The following is a 27,125-nucleotide window of genomic DNA, read 5'->3' as shown; positions in this document are numbered from 1 at the left end:
TATGCTTGTTCGCCCACTGCTTGAATACTGCTCAGCAGTGTGGGATCCGTACCAGATAGGGTTGATAGAAGAGAGAGAGAAGATCCAACGGAGAGCAGCGTGCTTCGTTACAGGATCATTTAGTAATCGCGAAAGCGTTACGGAGATGATAGATAAACTCCAGTGGAAGACTCTGCAGGAGAGACGCTCAGTAGCTCGGTACGGGCTTCTGTTAAAGTTTCGAGAACATACCTTCACCGAAGAGTCAAGCAGTATGTTGCTCCCTCCTACGTATATCTCGCGAAGAGACCATGAGGATAAAATCAGAGAGATTAGAGCCCACACAGAAGCATATCGACAATCCTTCTTTCCACGAACGATACGAGACTGGAATAGAAGGAAGAACCGATAGAGGTACTCAGGGTACCCTCCGCCACACACCGTCAGGTGGCTTGCGGAGTATTGATGTAGATGTAGATAGATATAATTTACTCTTCATTTGTTCTCTTATTTCGATTTACGTGTCTTTCACAAAGGAGCAGAATGGATAGAGGTGGCGGAGTCGTCGAGTCACAGAGGCGACAGTGCTTGGAGAGATTCCCAGAAGGCAGCGCCGGCAGGTGGGAAGGTCACCTCAAAACACTGCAGGCAAACCACAAGTAACATCGCCTGTGGCGCAAGGTACCTCCCCCTCCCAGGCATCACCACTTTTACAACCTAGAAGTCGAATGAGAAGGAAAGGCGCTTTTAGTGAAGTCCAGGAAGGCACTCTCCGGATACTACCGGACGCTATATATTCTACTTGGGAAATTGAGTGGGGGTCCGACAGTTTTGAGACACCTCATAGGCGTGAGACGCCGCTGAACGCTGGCTTCAGAACTAATGTTTAACACAGCATTGAAACTGCCATAGCCTGCTAATATGAATAAAGTAGAGGTTTGACAGAGAAACTCGACTGTGCCGACGAGGACCCACCTCATTGGCCACAGAGAGAATTTGAAAGAGAGTGAAATGCCTTTAGCCGGCCGAAGTGGCCGAGCGGTTCTAGGCGCTTCAGTTTGGAACCGCGTGACCGCTACTGTCGCAGATTCGAATCCTGCCGCGGGCATGGATGTGTGTGATGTCCTTAGGTTAGTTAGGTTTAAGTAGTTCTAAGTTCTAGGGGACTGATGACCTCAGATGTAAAGTCCCATAGTGCTCAGAGCCATCTGAACCATTTTTCAAATGCCTTTAAATGGTAGCTCTCGTTGCTGGTTGACCGCCTGACGGATAGGCAAGTGAAAGGGAGGGGCGATTTCTAAGGATAAAGAGTGCAAACGCGGAAATGCGAGGTATCCTTTTAGGGATCACTTGGCACGAAATTACTTCTCTATAGAGAGTCTCCACTGTTTCATCTAGATCTCAGATTGTGCTGCAACGCCGCCATACAAGGTGTATTGAGGTACTTACAAAGATTTCTGGCTGATGTGCACTTATCTATTGCCAGGGGTCGCTGTAGCAACTTCAGCATCAACCTACAGTTTACTGTGGTGAGATAAACGTCGCAAATGAGGGACGATGCCGAAAGATTTTATTATTATTATTATTGTTATGTAGTATTCTGCCTAGTAGCAGGTCCATGTCTTCGTACGGAGAATTTCTGATTCCACTGTTCCCTGTAATCAGTTTCTTCCTTTATTGTATCCCCTTCCATCTTTCATGTCGTCCATATGTTGGATTCTTCTTCTTCTTCCTCGTCCTGCGTTTCCTCTGAGTTTCCCTTCGATGACATCATGTATGAGTCCCTCGTACATGTCCAATCCAGCTGGCCTTTCTCTGAAGAATTGTACGCAGAATACTTCCCTTCTCTCCTACTCTTCGCAGTAAATCGTCATTTTTTATGCGATCTGTCCACTTGATCTTTTCCATTCTCCTCCAGCACCACATTTCAAAGCTTTCTAAGTATTTTTTCTCCTTCGATCTCATGGTCCATGTCTCTGCTCGATACAGTGCAGTGCTCCATATGTAGCACTTTATCACTTTTTTCCTCAATCCCAAACTCAACTTGCTGGTCAGCAGAGTCCTCTTCTTGTTGAAAGCAGCTTTGGCCATGGTGATTCTTGCTCATATTTCGTTTGTGCAGTGGGCATCCTTTGTGATAAAAATTCCCAGGTATTCACATTTTCCAGTTCCCGATTGTCAACAGTTATCTTCAAGTGTTTCTCACGTTTTGATATGCGCATCACTTTTGATTTTTCGACGCTGATTTCCATGCCGTACTTTCTTCCCGTTTCCACCAAATTGTTCATCATCTCTTGCAGCTGTCTCTGAATTTTGGCGAGCACTACCAGGTCGCCTGCATACTTGATGGTGTTGATGAGACGTCCTCCTACTTTGAAGTTTCCGCATCATTTAAGCGCTTCTCTCACCAGCATTTCTCCATACAGGTTGAAGAGACTTGGCGACAGACAACATCCTTGTCTTACTCCCCTTCCTATTCGTTTCTCCATAGTTCAGTCGTACCTTTACCCTTTGTCCTCGATGGTGAGTGTTCATCGGAGGTGCCCCAGGGAAGTGTGGTAAGTCCGCTGTTGTTTTCTATCTACACAAATGATCTTTTGGATAGGGTGGATCGCAATGTGCGGCTGTTTGCTGACGATGCTGTGGTGTACGGGAAGGTGTCGTCGTTGAGTGACTGTAGGAGGATACAAGATGACTTGGACAGGATTTGTGATTGGTGTAAAGATTGGCAGCTAACTCTAAATATAGGTAAATGTAAATTAATGCTGATGAATAGGCAAAATAATCCCGTAATGTTTGAATAATCCATTAGTAGTGTAGCGCTTGACACAGTCACGTCGATTAAATGTTTGGGCGTAACATTGCAGAGCGATATGAAGCGGGACAACCCAAGCATGTAATGGCAGTTGTGGGGAAGGCGGATAGTCGTCTTCGGTTCATTGGTAGAATTTGGGAAGATGTGGTTCATCTGTAAAGGAGACTGCTTATAAAACACTAATACCACCTATTCTTCAGTACTGGTCGAGCGTTTGGGATCCCTGTCAGGTCGGATTGAGGGAGGGCATAGAAGCAACTCAGAGGCGGGCTGCCAGATTTGTTACTGGTAGGTGTTACGGAAATGCTTCAGGAACTCGGGTGGGAGTCTCTGGAGGAAAGGAGGCGTTCTTTTCGTGAATCGCTACTGAGGAAATTTAGAGAACCAGCATTTGAGGCTGACTGCAGTACAATTTTACTGCCGCCAACTTACATTTCGCGGAAAGGCCACAAAAGTAAGATAAGAGAGATTAGGGCTCGTACAGAGGCATCTATGCAGTCATTTTTCCCTCGTTCTGTTTGGGAGTGGAACAGGGAAAGAAGACGCTAGTTGTGGTACGAGGTAGTCTCCGCCACGCACCGTATGGTGGATTGCGAAGTATGTATGTAGATGTAGATGTAGATGTAGGTGCAAGTTCCTTATAAGTCTCCCATCTCTCCAGTTGATTCCTATTTACTTAAGGATGTTCATCAATATATTCCAATATAAAAGCCATTTTATGCACTTTCATAGCTTCAAGTCTCACTTTGAAAACCTGCATACACATTTAGGGACCTGCTTACTGTCAACTCCGACCACCGGTTCAATGCGTCCCGTTCTTTAGCATAACCTATTGTTTCTACTAAACTCACGACAATCACAGAACGGCTTTACGACTGAAAATTGTTTCATTTGCGTGACTGGGAAGCCAACAGCCTTGCCGCAGTGGTAGTACAGGTTCCGTCAGATCACCGAAGTTAAGCGCTGTCGGGCTGGGCTAAGACTGGGATGGGTGACCATCCGATGTGCCGATCGCTGTTTGTTGCAAGCGGGGTGAGGCAAACCGAGGAGCTACTTGATTGAGAAGTAGCGGCTCCGGTCTCGTAAACTGAGAGCGGTGTGCTGACCACACGCCCCTCCATATCCGTATACAGTGATGCACGTGGACTGATCATGACACGGCGGAAGGAAGGTCGGTACCGTTGGGCCTTCAAGGCCTGTTCGGGAGGAGTTTTTGATTAGGAGAGTCTTAACCCAGACCTTTTTATCAGATGTGCCTAGATTTTACAACAGTAATATTATTATTGCTTGTCAAACGTTTTTTTCATCGGACTAAACCGAATCAGTTGTGATTATTGTTTCAGTTAATTCTCACTTAATTCATTATTTCGGTCAGTTATCGTATGTCAGATACAGGCCCCAATTTCCAAACTTCCAATTTTGAATGACGCCGGCCGGAGTGGCCGAGTGGTTCTAGGCGCTACAGTCTGGAACCACGCGACCGCTACCGTCGCAGGTTCGAATCCCGCCACGGGCATGGATGTGTGTGATGTCCTTAGGTTAGTTAGGTTTAAGTAGTTCTAATTTCTAGGGGACTGATGACCTCAGAAGTTAAGTCCCATAGTGCTCAGAGCCATTTGAACCATTTTGAATGACGTGACTGTAAGCCCACGTATGCAATGTTGCAGGGCAGTTTCCGTACCAGGCGTCGCTGCAGGTCTCTGCCTTGGGTACCAGGCACCACAGCTGCGGCGGAGCCCTCATCTCCATCTCTGCCGTCCTCACCGCCGCCCACTGTGCTCAGAACTCCACATACTACGTAAGTATACGACTCTAAAATGTACAGCTCTGCGACACTATTTTTCAACGCGTTTACTGTTGTAGATGATGTTTGACCTCTAGTGATCCTGCAGTTTGTTCGCTCGACCGTGGGAACGAGTAGCAGACATTTATCGACAACGTCGTCGTCTACGCAGTCCTTATTGAGAGAAGGCCATATGCCGTCTGTGTGAGGGAAGAAAATAACCCAAGTTAGTCTGAGTTTACCACAGTTATGAAAACGAAGCCGATATTTTATGTATGTATGTATTAAACCGGGGACCTAGAAACGACGGAGAGACTTCGTCTCGCTGTAGGCCTCAGTGGATTACAGCCCCACAACAGGCCAAGCAGTCCACCCACCCCACCACCGACCTACACCCAAACCAGGGTTATTGTGCGGTTCTGCCCCCAGTGGACCCCCTCCCACCTAACCTCTCCCCAGGAACGTCTCATACCAGCCCAGTGTAACCCGAAATGTTTGCATGGTAGAGTAATTACATTGTACGCATACATGGAAATGGTGTTTGTGCAGCAATTGCTTGACACGGTGTAACTGAGGCGGAATAAAGGGAGCCAGCGCGCATTCGCCGAGGAAGACGAAAACAGCCTTAAAAACCATCCACAGGCTGGCCATCACACCGGACATCGACCCTAATCCGCTGGGCGGATTCGTGCCAGGGACCGACACGCCTTCCCGCTCGGGAAGCAGCGCGTTAAGCCGTCGGCACACGGACCGTGCATCCGAACGTTGAGCGTTGAGCGTGCCGAGTTTCTGATGTCTTAGCGTGGAACAGCACGTTCGGGAGTCTTTCAGAACGTGCAGAGCAATATCTGGCCTGTCAGATATTCTGAGCGTGCGTCTGAGCGTTGACCAATGAGGTGGCACAACGCCACCTACGTCACACGCACGCCGTCTCCCTTCAGTACAGAGTTGTGTGGCGCCATATTGGCTTTCATTTCAAGCCTATATGTACACTCCTGGAAATTGAAATAAGAACACCGTGAATTCATTGTCCCAGGAAGGGGAAACTTTATTGACACATTCCTGGGGTCAGATACATCACATGATCACACTGACAGAACCACAGGCACATAGACACAGGCAACAGAGCATGCACAATGTCGGCACTAGTACAGTGTATATCCACCTTTCGCAGCAATGCAGGCTGCTATTCTCCCATGGAGACGATCGTAGAGATGCTGGATGTAGTCCTGTGGAACGGCTTGCCATGCCATTTCCACCTGGCGCCTCAGTTGGACCAGCGTTCGTGCTGGACGTGCAGACCGCGTGAGACGACGCTTCATCCAGTCCCAAACATGCTCAATGGGGGACAGATCCGGAGATCTTGCTGGCCAGGGTAGTTGACTTACACCTTCTAGAGCACGTTGGGTGGCACGGGATACATGCGGACGTGCATTGTCCTGTTGGAACAGCAAGTTCCCTTGCCGGTCTAGGAATGGTAGAACGATGGGTTCGATGACGGTTTGGATGTACCGTGCACTATTCAGTGTCCCCTCGACGATCACCAGTGGTGTACGGCCAGTGTAGGAGATCGCTCCCCACACCATGAAGCCGGGTGTTGGCCCTGTGTGTCTCGGTCGTATGCAGTCCTGATTGTGGCGCTCACCTGCACGGCGCCAAACACGCATACGACCATCATTGGCACCAAGGCAGAAGCGACTCTCGTCGCTGAAGACGACACGTCTCCATTCGTCCCTCCATTCACGCCTGTCGCGACACCACTGGAGGCGGGCTGCACGATGTTGGGGCGTGAGTGGAAGACGGCCTAACGGTGTGCGGGACCGTAGCCCAGCTTCATGGAGACGGTTGCGAATGGTCCTCGCCGATACCCCAGGAGCAACAGTGTCCCTAATTTGCTGGGAAGTGGCGGTGCGGTCCCCTACGGCACTGCGTAGGATCCTACGGTCTTGGCGTGCATCCGTGCGTCGCTGCGGTCCGGTCCCAGGTCGACGGGCACGTGCACCTTCCGCCGACCACTGGCGACAACATCGATGTACTGTGGAGACCTCACGCCCCACGTGTTGAGCAATTCGGGGTACGTCCACCTGGCCCCCCGCATGCCCACTATACGCCCTCGCTCAAAGTCCGTCAACTGCACATACGGTTCACGTCCACGCTATCGCGGCATGCTACCAGTGTTAAAGACTGCGATGGAGCTCCGAATGCCACGGCAAACTGGCTGACACTGACGGCGGCGGTGCACAAATGCTGCGCAGCTAGCGCCATTCGACGGCCAACACCGTGGTTCCTGGTGTGTCCGCTGTGCCGTGCGTGTGATCATTGCTTGTACAGCCCTCTCGCAGTGTCCGGAGCAAGTATGGTGGGTCTGACACACCGGTATCAATGTGTTCTTTTTTCCATTTCCAGGAGTGTATATATGCCGTTTCTGTGCACCAGCAAATTGAGAATCACTCGAAAACCCGTTGTTAACTCTGTCATTCGTTGCAATAAAATAATGAGAAACATCATATTCGTGGCAAAAGAATTATTGTAACTTGCGTATTACGAGAGTAGGCTATTTGAAGCCAGCGACACAGTGAAGATCCACCCAAAACGCATTGTTCTTGGTACAATTTGTTATAATTAAATTTCAATTAGTAACATATCTACCATTAAGGTTTCCTGTAGGAGCTAACATACTATGATTAGAGCATGGTTGTCTATTACCGGTGTTGTCAGTCTGCTTTCGGCCGGTGAGCGGCGAGGACGTCTTGTTTACGTCCCGTCCGCAGAGTCGCGGTCCCGTCGGCAGAGTCGCGAGCGCGCGTAGTTTGTTTACTTCCTCGCCGCAGCTAATACTCGCGTCCGTTAACACTGAGTCGCCATGGCTCATTCGTACAGAAAAGCTACCATCAAGATCAGCTTCCAGCCCGACTACGCACGACCACGAGCCTTTGAAGTCGAACGATTTATCCGTGACGAAGTTCAAATACCAACACAGCACATCATCGGTATCCACCTATCCATCACAAGCAGCGTCGTTTACGTCAAGATGGTCGATGACGAGTTATGTCACGCAGTTGTGAACAGATGCGCGAACACTCTCAAGTTCAAACACTCCGATGGTCACATCGGAGAGGTTACTGTTGACCATGCTGGACTAGGATTACGCACACTAAGAGTCTTCGAACTCCCTTTCGAAGTACCACCGGACGTCGTTACCTCAGCTTTCCGCCCTTATGGGACGGTAATTAGCCACGTGGCCGAAAAATGGAACACCTTCGAGACGTACCAAGTCCTCAACGGCGTCCGACAAGTGAAAATTGAATTAAAGAAACACGTGCCGTCCTACTTAGTCATAGGTGGCTGTCGAGCAATAATAATGTACGACGGCCAACCTCGTACTTGTTCTGGTTGCGGCCAGGAGGGTCATGTCCGCTCGGCGTGTATTCAACGTCGGATTACACAACTTCCATTGCATGACACGACACCACCTCCTACGCTCACGGCCCTCCCCCTCAATTACGCAGAGGTGACACGATCGACCGTCATGACAGACGACAACCCCCCCGGAAGACAGGAAGCGTTAGAATGCGCACCTGTCGCCGGTCCTGGATTGACCAACACCATTACGGTGTCTGCAGGGGTTGAAGAACGCCGCCCATCGACTCCACAAGAAGATTCGGACGAGAGAATGGAACCCGACGCTAGGGTTGTACCGACCTCTGCCTTTCTCCCTGAGGGGGATGCTATGCGGGAACCACAAACTCTTTCGGACTCAGAAACCCACGTCCGCAAACAAAGGTCACCGAGAAAACATAAAAAGCGACGTCGCACACCCTCAGACGATTGCCTCCAACGGACGTCTTCTCCAGTTGACGACCGGACGGCCGACGAAACGACGAGGAGAATGGATGACACGAGATCGCCCTCACCTGTCACTTTGTCTGATTTTGACAAATCCGTTTCCGCTCCCTCGGACAAACGGATGGCCAGCACAGCGCCCGCCGTTGGCACACAACCGGAAACAACTGCGGATTCACCCTTAGTCACTCAGCCCACAAGTGTTCTACCGCAGCCATCGTTAACTTGCGGACCTTGGGCGGATGACATTGAAGACGATTCTACGCCCGCTGTGGTGGATGAGGAGAGGGGTCTCTCCTCCCACATCTCGGCCCCTCCCGAGTAGCAACAGATGACGGCGCGGACGCGGCCAGCAGATCACAGGCCCCACCTTTTACGGCGACACTGACGGCAGCCCCCACCGCAGGAGACGATCTACAAACCTATCGCTTAACGACCATCAACATTAACACCATTCGGACACGTACGAAGTTGTCGCTGCTCCAAGACATGCTCAATGCAGCAGACGTTGACATTGTCTTTCTCCAAGAAGTCTTCGTCGAAGATTTCCCGGGTATGTATGGTTATACGGCTCATGTGTCCCACGCCTCGCCAACTAACAGTGGAGTCGCCATTCTCCTCAGAGAGGGCCTTGAGGCGGACGAAGTCCGATATCTCCCCGACGCTAGAGGAATGGCCGTAACGGTGCAAGGCGTCCGGTTTATCAATGTGTACGCCCCTTCCGGAACGAATCGCCGTCGTGACCGATCGCTCTTCTTCGCAGAAGGAATAGCACCGCTTTTTCAGGGCAGGCACGATGACTTGATATTAGGGGGCGATTTCAATTGCACCCAAGCACCTAAAGATCAGCGGCCACACCATTCACCGTGCCCCGAACTTGGGACACTCATCGGCGATCTCCAGCTAGTAGATACGTGGGAACATGTCCGAGGAAATAGACCGGGATACACCCATTTCACGAGTCACTCGTCTAGTCGCATCGATAGGATTTACGTCTCCCGTTCTCTCGCGGCAACGGTGAGTGACGCGGAGGTGTGGCCAGTAGCCTTCTCTGATCACGAGGCCTATATATGTGCCGTCACCCTTCGTCGCCAACGGGTGTGGCGCAGCCGACATCCCTGGAAATTAAACCTTGCTCATCTCGCTTCTCCGGATTGTCGACGCGCCATCGAAGACACGTGGAGTTTGTGCGTCCGCCGCCTCCCAACGTATCCTACGTCGATTAGTTGGTGGTTAACCTGCGCCAAGCCGGCCCTACGGCGAACCTTTATTACGTATGGTCGTGAGACTGCTGCTTGGAGGCGGCAAACCCTTGATTTTTATTTCACCGTCCTTCGCGAATGCGCCTCCTTGCCACCCACACCGGAACGACAGCTGACAGTTCAGCGTGCGAAAGCACAGATCGTAGCCCATATGCGCCGACACCTCGAAGGGACGATCGTCCGAGCGCGGACACAAGACAGACTCGCAACGGAACGACCCACCATGTACCACGTCATCCGAGAACGTAAACTGCGAAGACGGGCGCTGATACATGCCATCACCACTGAGGACGGCCTTCATCACACCACACAACGCGATATTGCTGCAGCCTTCTTCGACCATTACACACGACTTTATTCTGCTCAATGTTCCGACCCGATGACGGTGACAGCAGTCTCACAACTGGTTTACGGCATTGTCCCACAGGATTTACAAACTGAATTATTGAATGACATTACGGAAGACGAAGTTATCGACGCCATCGGTAAAGGAGCGGCGAATAAGTCTCCTGGCCCCGACGGGCTCCCTGTGGAGTTTTATAGAACTTTTCAGTATTTACTGGCTCCCAAGTTAACAGACATCTGTCGGGAGCTTATGTCCCCCGCGGTGCCGCTCCCTGCGACCTTCGTAGAAGGAATAATTATACCGGTTCACAAGCCTAAAGGTGGGGCTCGAATACAAGATTACCGCCCGCTAACACTCGTCAACTGCGACATGAAGATATTCACCAGACTATTAGCAAACCGTCTACGACCGACCCTACCTTACGTCATCTCGCCAGATCAGACTTCCCTAGGGGGTATCAACAACATCCACACAGCACTGTGTCGATACCGTGACTTAATAGCCCTAGCCAGGGCACGCCGCGTCCCGGGAGCGCTGGCATCACTAGATTTTAGCCAAGCGTTTGATCGAGTGGATCACGCATACCTAACGTCCGTTCTCCAGCACATGCAGTACCCACAGCAATTCACAGCCGTCGTGATGCGCCTACTCCGAGGAGCGACTTCCAAAGTGCTCGTTAACGGGCGTCTCTCGCAGTCCCTCCCGATTTTCCGCTCCGTCCGTCAAGGCTGCCCCTTGTCGACGTTACTATATGCTCTGGCACTGGAACCGCTCCTCTGTGGTCTCCGTCAACGCCTCACCGGTCTTACCCTACGTGACGTCACATTTCGCTGTACAGCATATGCAGACGACCTGGTTCTCGTGTTCCGCAATCGCGACGATGTCAACAGAGCACTGGAATGGATTACCACGTACGGTGTGGCTTCCGGCAGCTGTCTCAACGTCGCCAAATCGGTCGCCATGTCCATAGGAGACGGGTTGACCCCAGCGTGTGTCGAACCCCTACAGCTTCGTGGCACTATCAAATGTCTCGGAATAGAGTTTCACGACGACATACGGCGCACCGCGGCTCTTAACTACCGCCGCTTATTACAACAAATTCGGGTCCAGATCTTCAACCTTCGTCTGCGGACCCTCGACATTCTCCAAAGGACACACTTCGTTAATGTTTACCTCGCATCGCGCCTTCCACACATAGCGCGTGTTCTCCCAATACCGTTACTGATGGCTCGACGTCTATTAGCGGCATTCGGAGCCTACGTCAGTACAGGCATGCTCTTCAAAGTCAGTTATGAGTCACTGACCCTTCCCCCAGAAAGGGGAGGTCTTGGCCTAGTCCATGTCCACGACAGAGCTGTGTCCCTGTATGTCAGCTCACACATCAAGCTGTGGCGCCACCACCCGGAAAGTTTGACAGGTTTGTTGTTGGAGTCCTTAGCTCCGCCGTCCATTATGCCCCCACTGACGACGCAAGACATACCCCCACCCTTCTACTACTTCGGGAACTTTTACATTGAACACAGCTATTTCCGTATCGCAGTACCACCGACGAAACAGGCGTCGGCGCGGGATATATATCATGTCCTACAGCAGAGGCGCCCACCAAACATCGTGGAGACGAAAAGCCCTCAGGTTAATTGGAAGGTGGTGTGGAAGACGATTCACGCGGTTCCACTGGACACAGCCGTCCGATCCACATGGTACATCACAGTCAATGGTAAACAGATCACCCGATCACGCCTCCACAAGATAAACATGGCGGAATCGCCTCTCTGCGTAGACTGCGGGATACCAGACACGGACGAACACCGTCTCACATGTGGCGCGGCAGAAGACGTATGGCGCTTGGTGCGACAAATCTTGTCGTATTTTCTACGAGTGACTCCGGAACACATTACACCTCGGTTTCTACTATTTCCGGATCAACAGTATTTCCCGCGCGCCAAGACCAACGCTGTCACGTGGATCCGTGCGCATGCGGTACACTACTTATTTCACGATGGACCTAAAGATGTATTAGACTTTTGGAACTACCTACAAGAACGTCATTGCAAGATCGTACGGAACCCAAAATACAGACAGTATTTTTCTAATTACTTAGGGAGTGCCCTAGGCGACCCTCCGCGCAGCTGGATCATCAACAGGTAGGAGAAGATACCCATTGAGTGAGCTGACATGACTAAGTTCGATTCTCGGTGGAATAACATGATATACGTGAAGACGTACCTGGATGATGAAGCGTAAGGAGAGTAGCGACACACCCTTCTGTATCCTGTATGAAGCACTTTTTTTTTCGTTTTCCCCATATACATTACCTCGGTGTAGGAACGTGCCGAGATATTGTTTTCTTTTTCTCAGAGCACGATGCGGTGCTAGATACATTTATTTTTGTTGTGGTATAAAGTAAAACCACATTAAGAATGTATTAAAACAGTAAATAAAAATAAATAAATAAACAATAATTCCCACAGAAGATTTCCCCTTCCCATCCCTGATTCCTTGACGGACGAGGGGGACACTGCGACCAGGCCTCGGGTTACGACCCCTGATCGCTCTGCCTTCCGCGCCCTCCCCCACCTTCATAAAAAAAAAAAAAAAAAATAGTGTAATGACTAGCGTCAGTGCCCAATATAGCACTACTTGATGGGGCGGTGGTTCGCGTCTTGTCACTTCCAGTTTTTTTTACTAACATTCGTGCTTTTATTGGGTTCTGATACTTTATTATTAGTTTAATGTAAGTATATACTATAATATTTGATGTTATGTAAATATAAGTTCACCTTTTTTTGAGGGACGACTTTGTTCGATTGGCTTAATCTACAGGACAGCTTGCGCTACTTGTATAAAGATATTTTGCCCCTTTTTCTTTTACGCTTCGTAATGCACATGTTGCAAAGATTCTGCTACTGGGTAGGAACACTGATCAGGTAAGACTGACCTTGGGGTTTTACTGAAATGTGGGAATGATGAAATAATGTTTATCTTATGCGGAGAAGTATTCCAACTTTGTACTGCACTGTTCGTAATAGAACTTTTATAAGCCTGTGTCCTTATTGGTTGGACATGGTACTTTCCTATTCGTGGACGATGGAGGAAAAGTGCGTTTTAATAGAGCTAATGTGGGAATTTTACGCGCGCCCGTTGAGTAAACAGTGTGACTTACGAACTAGGATCATCACTCAACTGCCGCTGGAGTGCGTTGCGATCGCGTATACCTGCGTTGGGGCCCACGTACCGTGTGCACAAGTCGCATCGTTCCTGAGCGTTCAGCAGGTCCCAAGTTCGAGTCTGTGTCGGACACATAGTTTTTATATGTCAGGTAGTTGCAGGTAAAGTTTCGCATTAAAACGACCATATCGCCTTAATTCGTGGAAAAATTTTCTTAGCCAGAAACGTATGATTCTTAAAGACTCGCCAAATCGCTTTAAATACCTCCTGCCGCGTTTATCGTTAATGCGGAAAAGTCGTTGTCGTTCCTCTATAAATGTCTCACATCTAATATGATTTCAACAGACTTGCTAATGATGAAGGAAGACAAAACGTGAACTTTGCGTAAGCATAAAAATTGACAGTAGAAGCGTGTGGAGTCGTACAAAGAACAGTGTAACGCGTTAGGTTGATCGTAGCTTCAGAAGCTATAGGTGTGAGTGCTGTCTTCGATTCACCACGAGATTGATACAAACGGGAAAGTATATTTACTCAAAACGACAATTTTAATAATGAATAGGTTTGTAGGACTGTGTTAGAATACTGCACTGAAGCAAAGCAACGTTCGTGCCCAACTGATATCCAGAATTCAGAATGAGAAGTCTGAAACGCCCGTTACTCGCTTTCTAAAAAACTTTAGTTTTAAGTTCAATAAATGTAACAAGAGACAAATTTCGTGTGGAGAGAAGGGATATTGCCTCCCAGAGAGGTACACTTTTGCGCATAGTGCATGTGTAGCATAGGTAGGACAAAAGGCCTGTTCAAAACTTGCCTTTCGCAAAGCCATAAGATTTTGGTATGTGCAGGAACATTTGATTTTTTACACTTTCCGCTCCCATACTGTTCGCAAAATGTGTAGTGGACTGCCGGCCTCTGTGGCCGAGCGGTTCTAGGCGCTTCAGTCCGGAACCGCGCTGCTGCTACGGTCGCAGGTTCGAATCCTGCCTCGGGTATGGATGTGTATGATGTCCTTAGGATACTTAGGTTTAAGTAGTTGTAAGTCTAGAGGACTGATGACATCAGATGTTAAGTCCCATAGTGCTTAAGCTTTTTTTTTCTTTTTTGGACTGCCTATGGGTCATTCGCCTTCTATAGCTGAGGCGCTAGCCACTCACAGACCGGCGACGTTTACTGGCTGATTACAGTATACGAGGACTTGAGACTGTAACCAACCTTCTACCGGGGACGATAGACATTTCTGTAATAACGAGCTCTTAATCTGTAGCATATAGCATATTTCAGTCTTAAGTAAGTTACCTACGTCTTGCAATTAACCAGATCTAAGACGCTCTCTTTGATAATAAGCCGATATTATTTCTTCAGGGCAGTTGTTGCTATTCCATAGAAGTTTAGTGCAAAAATGATACTTATGTCATTTGACTGAACTTTGTTTTCTATTATGTGACCAGGCTGTAAATGATGGGCATGCAGTCAAACAATGTTCCACGAAATGACTCGTTCACATCATCACGTTATATAGTGGGAAGTGGGCCATGAAACAAAATTAATTCTTATCCAATAGCCACGCGGCAAGTTGTTGTGTTCTGTCGTTCTCTGTCTACAAGTCTTTCTCCATTCCCCAACATTGAGGCGATGTTGACCGCCAAGCTAAAGGCGCCCAGTTTCGTCTATGCCGTGTGGGGCGGACACACAAACTGCCCCCGTCCCCCTCTACCAACCCGCAGTCGATTATACGGAAAAATGACAGGGCAATGACGAGTTCAGACTCTGCCTCTCGGTCTGGTGCGCCACACCATTGACCACGACCAAACCTGTGTACTACAAACTATTACGTGTCAGAAAATCTGAAATTAATCTGTCATACCCTTCAGTTATAATCAGTTTACTCTCACAAAATCTAAATGGAACAATGTGTGAGAAATAAAGCACTCAAAACTGACAATGAATTTCTTCCTGTATCTGAAACTGGTTTAGCCAAAATGTTCCAGGAAGTGTCATGGTGAAAAAAACATAGTACATAATCATAAAATTGGCCAGTAATTTATTGTAATTTAGGTGAAAATCGGAAATAATACATGGTGATTCTTAAGTCACTATACATTTTGTACTCAAACATATTTTACTAACCAATATGTAATGGTACTGGAACTTATGTTACAATAGGACGTAATTTCGGTACATTTCAATGTGACCACCTTGCATGTCTAGGCACACCCCCCCAACTACTGTAGACCGAAAAACCTGCCCATGCAAATCTGGTGTAATCGCAGCAGCTGCGGCTCGAATCCATTGTGTTAATTGTTCGGTGCTGCGGATCTTCACCTAGTATACCCTAGACTTGATAAACCCCCATGCTAAAAAGTCTAAAGTTGTCAAGTCAAGAGCGGGGTGCCCAAATCCGTGGAGAGGCACGACCAGTCCATCTGCCGGGAAATGCTTGATTCAGATAATCCCGAACAACGAGGGCAAAATGGGGTAGTGCACCATCCTGTTGATAAACAGCAGTATCAAATGGTTCAAATGGCTCTGAGCACTATGGGACTTAACATCTGTGGTCATCAGTCCCATAGAACTTATAACTACTTGAGCCTAACTAACCTAAAGACATCACACACATCCATGCCCGAGGCAGGATTCGAATTTGCGACTGAAGCGGTCACGCGGTTCCAGATCGAAGCGCCTAGAACCGCACGGCCACGCCGTCCGGCTGAAAACAGCAGTATATCTAACCCCATCAGATATCAACTGGGGTGCCAAAAACTGTTCCAACATATCTAGGTATGTGGTTCCAGTAACGGTTTGTTCTTTGAAGAAGAAGGGCCGTACACTGTTGACCTCGTTATCCCTAACCACACATTCACTTTTGCTGTGTCCCGTTGGCACTCCTGGAGCACACTTGGTTGTTCGTCTGCCCAGATCCTACAGTTGTGTCTGTTCACATGCCCACAGGTATGAAATGTAGCTTCATCACTGAACAAGACATTTTGCATCAAATTATCATTTTCCACAGCTTGTAGCAGGGCATGACACATAGCGTGCCTGGCTGCGTAGTCCTCCGCTTCAAGCTTATGTACAAACTGGATATTGTACGCACGTTTGTCAGCTTGTAACGAAGAACTCTCCATACAGTGGTTTGAGGAATACCAAGCTCCCTACTAACAAGGGAACCTCCCCATCGCACCCCCCTCAGATTAAGGTTGGCTCAGTGGATAGGCCTTGAAAAACTGAACACAGATCAATTGAGAAAACAGGAAGAAGTCGTGTGGAACTGTGAAAAATAAGCAAAATATACAAACTGAGTAGTCCATGGGCCACATAGGCAACATCATGGACGCTGTGACTTCTAGAGCGCTGTGGTCCCGTGGTAGCGTGAGAAGCTGCAGAGCGGGAGATCCTTGGTTCAAGTCTTCCCTGGAGTGTAAATTCTACTTTCTTTATTTTTACATAGTTATTATCTGTCCGTTCGTTCATTGACGTCTCTGTTCACTGTAATAAGTTTAGTGTCTGTGTTTTGCGACCGCATCGCAAAACCGTGCGATTAGTAGACGAAAGGACGTGCCTCTCCAATAGGAACCGAAAACATTTGATCGCAAGGTCATAGGTCAACAGATTACTCCACAGGAAAACATCTGATATATTCTATACGACACTGGCGACGGCATGTGCGCCACGTGACAGGAATATGTTGTCGACCCACCTAACTTGTACACATGGCGATTCTTCTACCTTGCCCGATTTAGGTTTTCTTGTGGATGTGATAATCACTCCCAAAAAAGTGATGAAAACATAAGAGTTTGCCACATAAACTGAAAATAAAAAATTAAAATTTTCACTCAGTGAACCAAGGACCTTTCGTTCCGCAGCTGCTCACGTTACCACGAGACCACGGCGGTCCCGCATATCTAGAGTCGTTGATGTTGCATATATTTCCGTGAACTACTCAGTTTGTATATTTTGCTTATTTTTTTACAGTTCTACACAACTTCTTCCTGTTTTCTCAATTGATTTGTGTTCAGTTTTTCAAGGCCTATCCACTGTGCCAACTTATAACTAAATCTGAGGGGGGTGCGATGGGGAGGTTCCCTTGTAAGTCTCCTGGTAGCTGAGGAAGGGCTACGTGTGATCGCATCCTGCAGACTTTTCACGGTGTCTGGAGTTGTGACCGGCCTCCCTGGGCGTTCTTCATCTGCAACACTACCAGTACGCTGGAATTTATTGACTAGGGTCTTGATAGCAGCCTGATGGGGCCTGTTTTCCGGAATCGACGGGCAAAGCCTGTCCGCACCTGTTCATACGTCATTCCACGAAGACGAGCAGAAACAACAGCGATTCGGTCTTCTTCGGTTAGCATTCTGTCGTAGTACCTGCAAGAAACAAATACTCCGTTACTATATCACTGAAATGTACAGTGACTTACTATATCACTGAAATGTATAGTGACTTTAGAATCACCCAGTATAGCCGTTATGGGTAATTGAAGTGAGGTATTAATTTAAACCGCTGTTACATTTAAAAGTATTTAGTATTGCTCTGCCCTGTGCAGATCAATAGACTGCAGTTGGTATCTGGCGGGACAGCCAGGCATACAGGCGCAGGATGCGGGTGACCTTTCAGAAAACCATCCACCGCCATCTCTCTCCCTCCCCCCACCACACCGCCAGCAGCGATGGAAATTTCCGAGTTCCAGTGCGGCGTCCGTAGCTAAGACGAATTTGCGCAGCAGGAATGTGGCCACATGTACAGTGACGTGGTCGATAAAGGAAAGTACGCGCTGCGCTCAAAACACTGCCATGAGTGGCACCATGCGAGATCTGTAGCGCCTACACATCCGTGCACTGATACTTCTGAAATAATGTCGGTCAAATTGTGCCTGCAACTACTGAAATATGTATTTCCACATTTCTGTTATGACACACGTTTCGTTTTATTCACTTAAAACACAGCCAATGCTCGGTTTTTTAGCTTTTAATGTGGATGTGATGTCTGCATCGACGTTACAGGTCAATGTTGCCCATTTTCGGTGGAGATGTGAATAAAAAGTGAAAGTCTGAGACCTTTAGCGGTGAACAACGACACAAAATGCTTACATTCAAGCCTACTAGCAAAGTACAGTATTTTTCGGACGGCCAGTGACACAGTCACGGACAGTGGCGCCACGGAAGGGGTGCGGGGGCTGTTTCCTCCCCTTCCCTCGCCTCACCCATCACAGGCTACCTTCTCACTTACCTTCTATCTCTCTTTCTGTCACTGTCTTTTTAACTAAATAAAACATAGCGCGTACACCGTGCAGTAGCCGCGTACATGTTAGTGTGCAGTAACACCAGCCCGCTACAGAAAAATCACGGGTATACCGTCACGAAGTTTGATACCACAGTAACGAAACAAAATTTATCATTTAGAACTTATCCACAATTTGCGATATTCCTTTTTTAATACGAACAGCTAACAATAGCACATTATCGTAGTATAGGAAACTGGACAAGTCTGTGCAGCTTAGGTGACTGACAATCACCACTGAATGTTCACCATTTCTCTTTTTCGTGCTTGATTGCCCTATAGGTACTACATTTTCCCCAGAAAGTAGCTACCTACTGCTAAGTACGTGGTCTGTTCAGAAAAACAACATTCCCTATATCGTCTACATATAGGGACAATGATTCGTTCATGAAAAAAAAATTCGTCAAGAAGAAAGAGTAAATAATAACAAGTGATTGCTCATTTTGAAAGCAAAACTACTGTGCTACACAAACTGTCACCCTTTCTGTCAATAGCTAATAAATAACTTAGAACCCTTTCCCAAACATGAGAAAGTCGTAACAAACTTTGTAGTATATTTTAAATCGCAGTGATTAGAAGTAGATACGGCCCAACACTGCTAATACATTTTCTGTGGAAGACCCATTGGTACTCAGATATGTCAATTTTGGAATACTTTATTTGCTACTTCTGTCTCATATCGATTTTTGTGCTAATACGTTTCTGGTGAAACAATGGTTCCAATTCCTAAGAACTAATGTCACCGTATGGCAACGGCCTTACCGCTGTGGATACACCAGTTCCCGTCTGATCACCGAAGTTCAGCGCTGTCGGGCGTGGCCGACACTTGGATGGGTGACCATCCGGCCACCAGGCGCCGTTATCATTTTTCGGGGTGCACTCAGCCTCGTGATGCCAATTGAGAAACTACTCGACCGAATAGTAGCGGCTCTTGTCAAACAAAACCACCATAACGACCGGGAGAGCGGTATGCTGACCACACGCCCCTCCTATCCGCATCCTCAGCTGATGATGACACGGCGGCCGGATGGTACCGATCGGCCCCTTGGAGTGAGGGTGAGTGTTATCGTAGAACAGGAAACTGGACAACTTTGTGCAGCTTAGGTGACTGACAACCACCACTGAATGTTCACCATTTCTCTTTTTCCTGCTTGATTGGCCCATAGGCATAGCAGTTGTAAACGTCTGCATCACTTCAATACCAGGCATCTTTATATCAAAAAACGATTTCAAGAGGTTCATATGCAGAATCGTCTCCCATTGCTCTTTATCCTGGTATTATCGCCAGTGATCCTCAGACACGCTACTGTAGGGGTACCGCGGACGAGAAACCACGCAAGCAGCAGCAGCGCCAGCCAGCCCGATTGACTGCAGGGCAGCCGCCCAGTGAACTCTGGGCTGACCAGTGACGTCAGAGTTTCCAGGGAGGCACGCCGTGATCACCGCTCGGCCCGGCGAACCAAGGCGAGCAGCGATGCTGAAGGTTCACTGCGCCCTCAAATACCAAGTGGTCGGTTGTATGCGGCAGATTAGCACAAGAAACGTAGTGGGGAACGTAAGTAGTATAAACGTTAATCGCAAATTTCTGCCGTCAACTGGACTCAAGTTTTCCTAGTAAAATTTCGAAAGCCTAAAAAAAAATTAACGTCTTGCGGTATTGAAGATGATTAAATGACACAGTCTTTCTTCGGTCTGTATAGTTAAAAGGAAACAAGAAATACTGCCTCTTTCCAAGTTCAGACCATGTAGTTTATCATGCCAGAGTACTGATGGAAATCAGAACAGTGGTCGAAAGATCATTGTTATTGGAGTGTACGGGATCAGCTCGTTCGGACATAAAAAGTATGAGACATACTGTAGAGAGCGGTGTGCTGACAAGATGTTCCTCCATATCCTCCGCATCCGCTGACGTGTATAGACTGAGGATGTTCAGTGGTAGGTCAGCACCTTTGGGCGTTCCGAAGGGTGTTCGGACGGAGATTAGTTTTAGAGAACACAATGAATTGTATTCACTTTCATCACCTTTCCGGGCTATCTCTTATCGCTTCGCTAAGGGCATGCAGTTACGTAAGGATTGAAAGATTAGCATTAAAACAAGAAAAGCTGGAGAATAACAACCAACCAAGTGAAAAAAACTCGTGGCTTGAAAGAAGATTTGGGAAACATATGTGCACCCCTATTTGAAGGACCACGGAAGTCATTAAAACAGTTTATTTAGTGTCTTTCAGTAAATTAAAAGAAAAGAATATAGTTGCAGTAGTGTATTCACAAAACCTACTTGCACTTAGTTGAAAGCAGGTAAGCATCATGTGTGTGTGTGTGTGGGGGGGGGGGGGGGGTGGGAGGGTGGGAGGGAGGCTGCTGTCGCAGCGTGTAGCAAGGGTGCATAAACATTTTAGTACCGCACGCCGCAAATCTCTTACAGTGACTGTGTATAACGGGCCACACAAGAGGGGAGAAAACGTTGCTTTTTAGACAAATACTCACTTTAATAAACAAGTATACTTCACAAAACAAAGGATCCGGCCTTCCTTTTCGAGCACGAGAGAAAGGTGAGAAAAAAATACCAGAACGAACGTGAGGTACCGCCCGCCATCAGACCAATAGCGGGCACCCCTGCTATATAACATCGAGAGCTACCGACAACTGCGATTGCCTATCTTGCACAACCTGTGCAACTAGTAAAGAATCTAGCTCATGTATAAAACAGCTTTAAACGTCTGATTGCTCTATAAATGAGTTAATGTGTTAAACATTTGACTTCAAGCATGTATGCGAGAAAAAGTTTAGAGAAGGTTTGAAATTATGCTGAAAGTTTGCTGGAAGTCACTAAGTGCTTAAAATCCTGAAATACGCGCGAATTCATCACGCTAAAGTTTCTGTTCCCTTTGTGACGTATAGGAGAGAGTAAACGTGTACAGTTATAGCGTAATTCTTGTATAGTTTCGTGTAATATGATGTTATTCTGGGAACTCGGTTTTCACTTATTTACTGTAGACATTTGCCTCTGTTTGATTTTGTGCACCTTCTGCTTGACGAATTCGTTGGGCTGCTGGGTCTCAGAATCCGGTGTCGTGACGTCAGACAAAGTGCAGAGACACCCAATCGCCAACCGCAGCTCCAAGTAATACGCATGACAGTAGGTTCTTTGAACCATAATGAACAATCCTGTAGAAGAGAGGACACCAAGCTTGGATGTATATTTTTAAGCAGTCTCTTGTTTGAAGTGTTTAGATAGATGTAAGAGAGAGAGAGAGAGAGGGAGGGAGAGAGCGAAGTTTTCGGTACCTCCGAATTTGTAATCAGACGTCAAAAAAGTTTCGCATCACCTCGGTTCCGAGAGTTCCGGAACATGTCCAGAAAATTGGAATAGAGATCAACAAAATGGCTCTGAGCACTATGGGACTAAACTTCTGAGGTCATCAGTCCCCTAGAACTTAGAACTAATTAAACCTAACTAACCTAAGGACATCACACACATCCATGCCCGAGGCAGGATTCGAACCTGCGACCGTAGCAGTCCCGCGGTGCCGGACTGCAGCGCCTAGAACCGCAAGACCATCGCGGCCGGCAGAGATCAACATAAACATTTCCACCCTTTTTATTCCTCATGAAAACCACACATTGCGTGTTGTACCACCAGACAGGGAGACCTTCTGAGGTAGTGGCCCAGTTTGCTATACACATCGGTACCTCTAATACGCAGTAGCACACCCTCTTGTATTGATGCTTGCCTGTATTCGTCGTGGCATGGTATCCACAAGTTCATCAAGGCACTGTTGGTCCAGATTGTCCCACACCCCAACGGCGATTCGGCGTAGGTCCCTCAGAGTGTTTGGTGGGTCACGTCGTCCATAAAAGCCCTTTTCAATTTGTCCCAGGTATGTTCGATAGGGCTCATGTCTGCACAACATGCTGGCCACGATAGTCGAGCGATTTCTTTATCCTGAAGGAAGTCATTCACACGATGTGTACGATGGGGGCGCGAATTGTCGTCCATGAAGACGAATGCCTCGCCAATATGCTGTCAATATGGTTGCATTATCGGTCGGAGGGTGGCATTCACGTATTGTACAGCCGCTGCGGCACCTTCCATGACCACTAGTGGCGTAAGTCGCCCCCACATAATGCCATCCCAAAACAGCAGGGAACCTTCGCCGTGCTGCACTCGCTGGACAGTGTGTCTAAGACGTTCAGCCTGACCGGGTTGCCTCCAAACACGTCACCGACGGTTGTCTGGTTGAAAGCATATGCGACACTCGTCGGTGAAGAGAAAGTGATGCCAATCCTGAGCGCTGTATGCTGTCGTGGTTGCAAAGATGGACCTCGCCATGTACGTCGGGAGTGAAGTTGCAGCCTACTGCGCACAGCTTGAGTCGCAACACGACGCCCTATGGCTGCACGAAAAGCATTATCCTATATGGTGGCGTTGCTGTCAGGGTTCCTCCAAGCAATAATCCGGAGGTAGCGGTCATCCACTGCATTAGTAGCCGATGGGCGGTCTGAGCGAGGCGTGTCACCGACAGTTCCTGTCTCTCTGTACCTACTCCATGTCCGAACAACATCGCTTTGGTTCACTCCGAGACGCCTGGACACTTCTCTTTTTGAGAGCCCTTCCTGGCAGTAACAATGCGGAAGAGATCGACCGTCTAGGCATGGTTGAACTACAGACAACAGGAGCCGTGTACCTCCTTCCTGGTGGAGTGACTGGAACTGATCGGCTGTCGGACCCCTCCATCTAATAGGCGCTGCTCATGCATGGTTGTTTACGTCTTTGGACGGGTTTAGTGACACCTCTGAACAGTCAAAGGGACTGTGTCTGTGATACAATATCCACAGTCAACGTCTATCTTCAGGAGTTCTGGGAACCGGAGTGTTGCAAAACTTTTTCTGATATGTGTATTTACTGCGCTTCACTTGAGCCAGTACAGAGCTTCCTCCGCAGACTTCGAATAGCAATTTACTGACTGGCCTGACTGACGTCTCCGTTTAGTGGAACGAAAGCTGTTCGTGGTCGATTTGAAGATGGTCTGTCTGTCGCATCGGTTTCACCATTGGTAGTATCGGAAGCGAGGTGCTCGCGGAGTTAATCAAATATTTGCTTACTTCACATGAGCTCCGATGACAGACTGACTTTTTTTGAAATATCGGTTTACGCTACATTAAGCATGAGAAGAAAGTAGCAACAAATTTGAATCTGTAAGCCGTATAGAATGGAGGCTTTTCTTGTTCACTCTTTTTTGTATTTCTTTTTTTTTACTTGATTTCGTATTCACAACGGGCAGGAAAGACGTTTTCTAAGCTTACATGTCTCTCGTTTCTCTTCGATGCCAGATCCCAGCGAGCTTAGAATACAAGCTACATCCCAGCGAATACGTGGGAGGGAGTTCCAGTACCGAATAGGTATTGTTTTTCAATATGCGGGAAACCGTGGAAACGCTTCAATCGGATCCAGTGAAATTTGGATTTCCTTTTATGTCTTTGTTACAGTAAAGGAGTTGATGAGTCGCTAGTTTGGTGGTTTACCAGAAGTGTAGGCGACTGTTAGGCGCATGCATCGCAGATGTTAATATTATCGGTCTTACTGTTAGCTGCAATAAGACGTGACACGGTTGTCTGTTATGTAACAAGCCTGCTTAAAGACGATGATCGAAGGAAATGTGGTATCCATAATAGATCGGAGCACGGGAAGCAAACTTACTTCTTTTCAAGTGCTCTTTTCTTTGGTTCATCGGTCTTCTCACTGCCGTGTGGCAGTCTGGTACTCTCAAGTAGCAGTTACACCAAAACTCCTTGATTATTCGTTCTGCATATTCAACTCTCTGTCTTCTCCGACAACATTTGTCCTCTATGGCTCTCCCTGTTATCATGGAAGTTATTTTCTGATATCCTATAACATTGTCCTTTATGTCTATTAGTGTATTTCACACACGATGTTTTCTTTTCCTTGCCGATTCTTTCAAGATCCCCTTTCTGACATACCACTTTTTTCAACATTTCAGATCCCGGTTTCTCACAGTCCATGAATCTCTTCCATGTATGTTTGTTCTCCAGAGATCTAAAAAATCTTATCTCAGATCAATGTCTACTATTAGTAAGTATCTGATGGAGAGGAATACTGTTTTTGCTGCGTGCTGCTATCCTTCTTATGCACTCATCGCTCCGTTCGTCATATGTTTTTTTTTTTTTTTTTTTTTTTTTTTTTTTTTTTTTTTTTTATCACACGGTAACGGAATTCTTACACTTCATATACTGGCATCAAATATTGATATACTGTAACGAAGAAGTTTCTGGTTGTGCAAGTATGCAGCACAACATTTGATTTTTGTGAATCTTGGCCACAGGAAACATGGAGAAGAAGGACGGGAAAGCATTTGAGATGTTACTGTAGAAGAAATTCTAAATGAGTAGGTACAGAAGGAAATGCAGATGATCCACAAACAACAGGAGAGGAAGAAAGTCAACGGAAAACGCGGATCAGAAGTAGGAGCTGGCTGTTCGGGCTTCGGATGGGGATGGATAAAACCGATCGCTTGAAATCGATACCGGTGTTTCAGTTTAGAATAATTGGTATTTTTCGGTATTGGATATAACACGTATTCTGTTTTTGCTAATAATGGGTAAAAAACCGGTGTCGCACGTCAGTTTCCCATAGCAGTGTTCCTACAGTTTTTGGTTATTAAAACAAAACTTTTTAAACAACGTCTAATGTTTAGTCGAAAATTTCCACTACTTTGAAATATTGGGTTATCATAAAAAGTGAGAAACGCAATCAATGTTATTTCACGAACAAGGCCGACAGTTAGAAGCGACCAACATACATGTGATACAAGAATCGGTGTTGCGATGCTGAGACAATAGTGTACCTATTGCGGTGTATGTGCGCAGGAGTGTGTAACAGCCTACACCGGGTTGAAAGAAAATAATTGTATCTGATTGCAGAAAGGGTTTTTCATTTGAAACAATTACAAAATTATTATATGTCTGCCATTTCTATGAAAAAATAAAAAAGAAAGGAAATTACTGAAACAGAAAAAAATTAAAAACTTTGCAGCTCACTCATACTTTACAAGCAAAAGAGAAAGCAACTGGTCTGCTTTCTGTGTTGATGTAATATTCCTTTATCTCCCTGCAGATCCTTGGAAACGGACAACTTAGCACGAAAAAATAAGAGCTGTCCAAATCAAGCCTTCACCCTTTACCACTGACTATAGTGCTCAGATGGATGTATGAACCTCAATTACAACATAATTTTTGAGCAGAGTTTCAAAAAATTAGGAATGAAACAGGAGAATATCGGAGTTTGTTTTTTAGTATTTAACCCTATGTTAATGTTCAAATGAGTGTGAAATCTTATGAGACTTAACTGCTAAGGTCATCAGTCCCTAAGCTCACACACTACTTAACCTAAATTATCCTAAGGACAAACACACACACCCATGCCCGACGGAGGACTCGAACCTCCGCCGGGACCAGCCGCACAGTCCATGACTGCAGCGGCAAGACCGCTCGGCTAATCCCGCGCGGCCTACATTAATCTTCGCGAAAGCTGCAGAAAGTAGATTGTCTTAGTTTTCTTTTATTTACTTGTTTTATTTGATATTTTGAGTCTGCGTGTCTCGAAACGTGTAATGCAGACCTCTTAAAGTTTTTCAGTCTTTGTTCGATGTCTGCGTTTGTCATTGGAAATAATAAAAATGAGAAATTGAAAAAATTTCAGAATCTGGTTGTTTTGTCCGGTTTAAAGAGTCGTATTAAATTTGAGATGGAAAAACAAAGGTATGTCCGAAAACCCGTTTTGCAGCGATAACCACGATCTACAGCGTGTAAAACGCGTCCACATGCAGTTAAATGTAGTAGTAAACAGGAAGGTTTGTAGCGGCACACAGACTGCGGCGTACAAAGACTGGAATTTGTAAAACGGCCTGCAGGACAGGTTGTATACTAAGATGAGAAGAACAGCACAAGACAGGCACAGATGAGTGTAAAAAGGAAGACAAAAGTTTAACACGTTGAGGAATTTTTTCTTGTTTGCTGTTGACAGGCGGTGGCCGGAGAACTGAAGCTCAGTACTGACGAAGGCACCGAACAGACGTCACTGATGGCAGAGCAGATCGTGCACCCTGACTATCCAGGGTGAGTAAAGACGTGAACTTAACCTCTCCTTCTGGGGTGAATTTTTGACCACTATCCGTGCAAAGTGTGCGTGTTAGAGACTGTTTTAAAATAATTATTTTGGGGGAATCTGTACTGCGCAACACAATAGAATGGCCGCTTTCCGAAATCCTCTGACTCCCACTGCGACGCGGAAGTTCGAAGTTAGGTTCGAAGATGCCGACAACTTACTTCTGTTATGGTGTAGAAGCATGGTGCCCTGCACCGTCACCATCGGTATTGGCAATGGTTCAGACAGCAACGTGTCGGCACGGGCGAAGAAAAGGCGACGCTCAGAAGTTCCTGAGAACTGCAAGATGGGTTAATAATGTCACATCGGCAGCAAACGTCACTAAAATTTAGTCCAAGGCCCCCGTGGACGTGTCATAGGAAACCCGTGACACCCCTCTTACGCACTTTGCACCCCTTCTGTTGACGCTTCTGCGCTATATATACAGGGTGTGCGAAAAGTCTTTTCCTGATTACATAAATTGATAA

General features: G+C 47.1%; 1 protein-coding gene across 1 annotated transcript in view; it reads left to right on the top strand.

Moving 5' to 3' along the window:
* LOC124594618 (elastase-1-like) overlaps window positions 1-27,125 on the top strand; it is a 91,857-nt gene that overhangs the window by 29,599 nt on the left and 35,133 nt on the right. Inside the window, exons 2-3 of the mRNA XM_047132990.1 lie at window positions 4,462-4,592; window positions 26,518-26,609. Of these exons, the coding sequence (XP_046988946.1) occupies window positions 4,462-4,592; window positions 26,518-26,609 (223 nt within the window). The remainder of the gene's footprint in view (window positions 1-4,461; window positions 4,593-26,517; window positions 26,610-27,125) is intronic.

This window comes from Schistocerca americana, chromosome 2, assembly GCF_021461395.2.
Source record: "Schistocerca americana isolate TAMUIC-IGC-003095 chromosome 2, iqSchAmer2.1, whole genome shotgun sequence".
NCBI classification, from domain to species: Eukaryota; Metazoa; Arthropoda; class Insecta; order Orthoptera; family Acrididae; genus Schistocerca; species Schistocerca americana.
The sequence above is the reverse complement of the archived record's forward strand: the minus strand, read 5'-3'. Positions and strand labels throughout refer to the sequence as shown.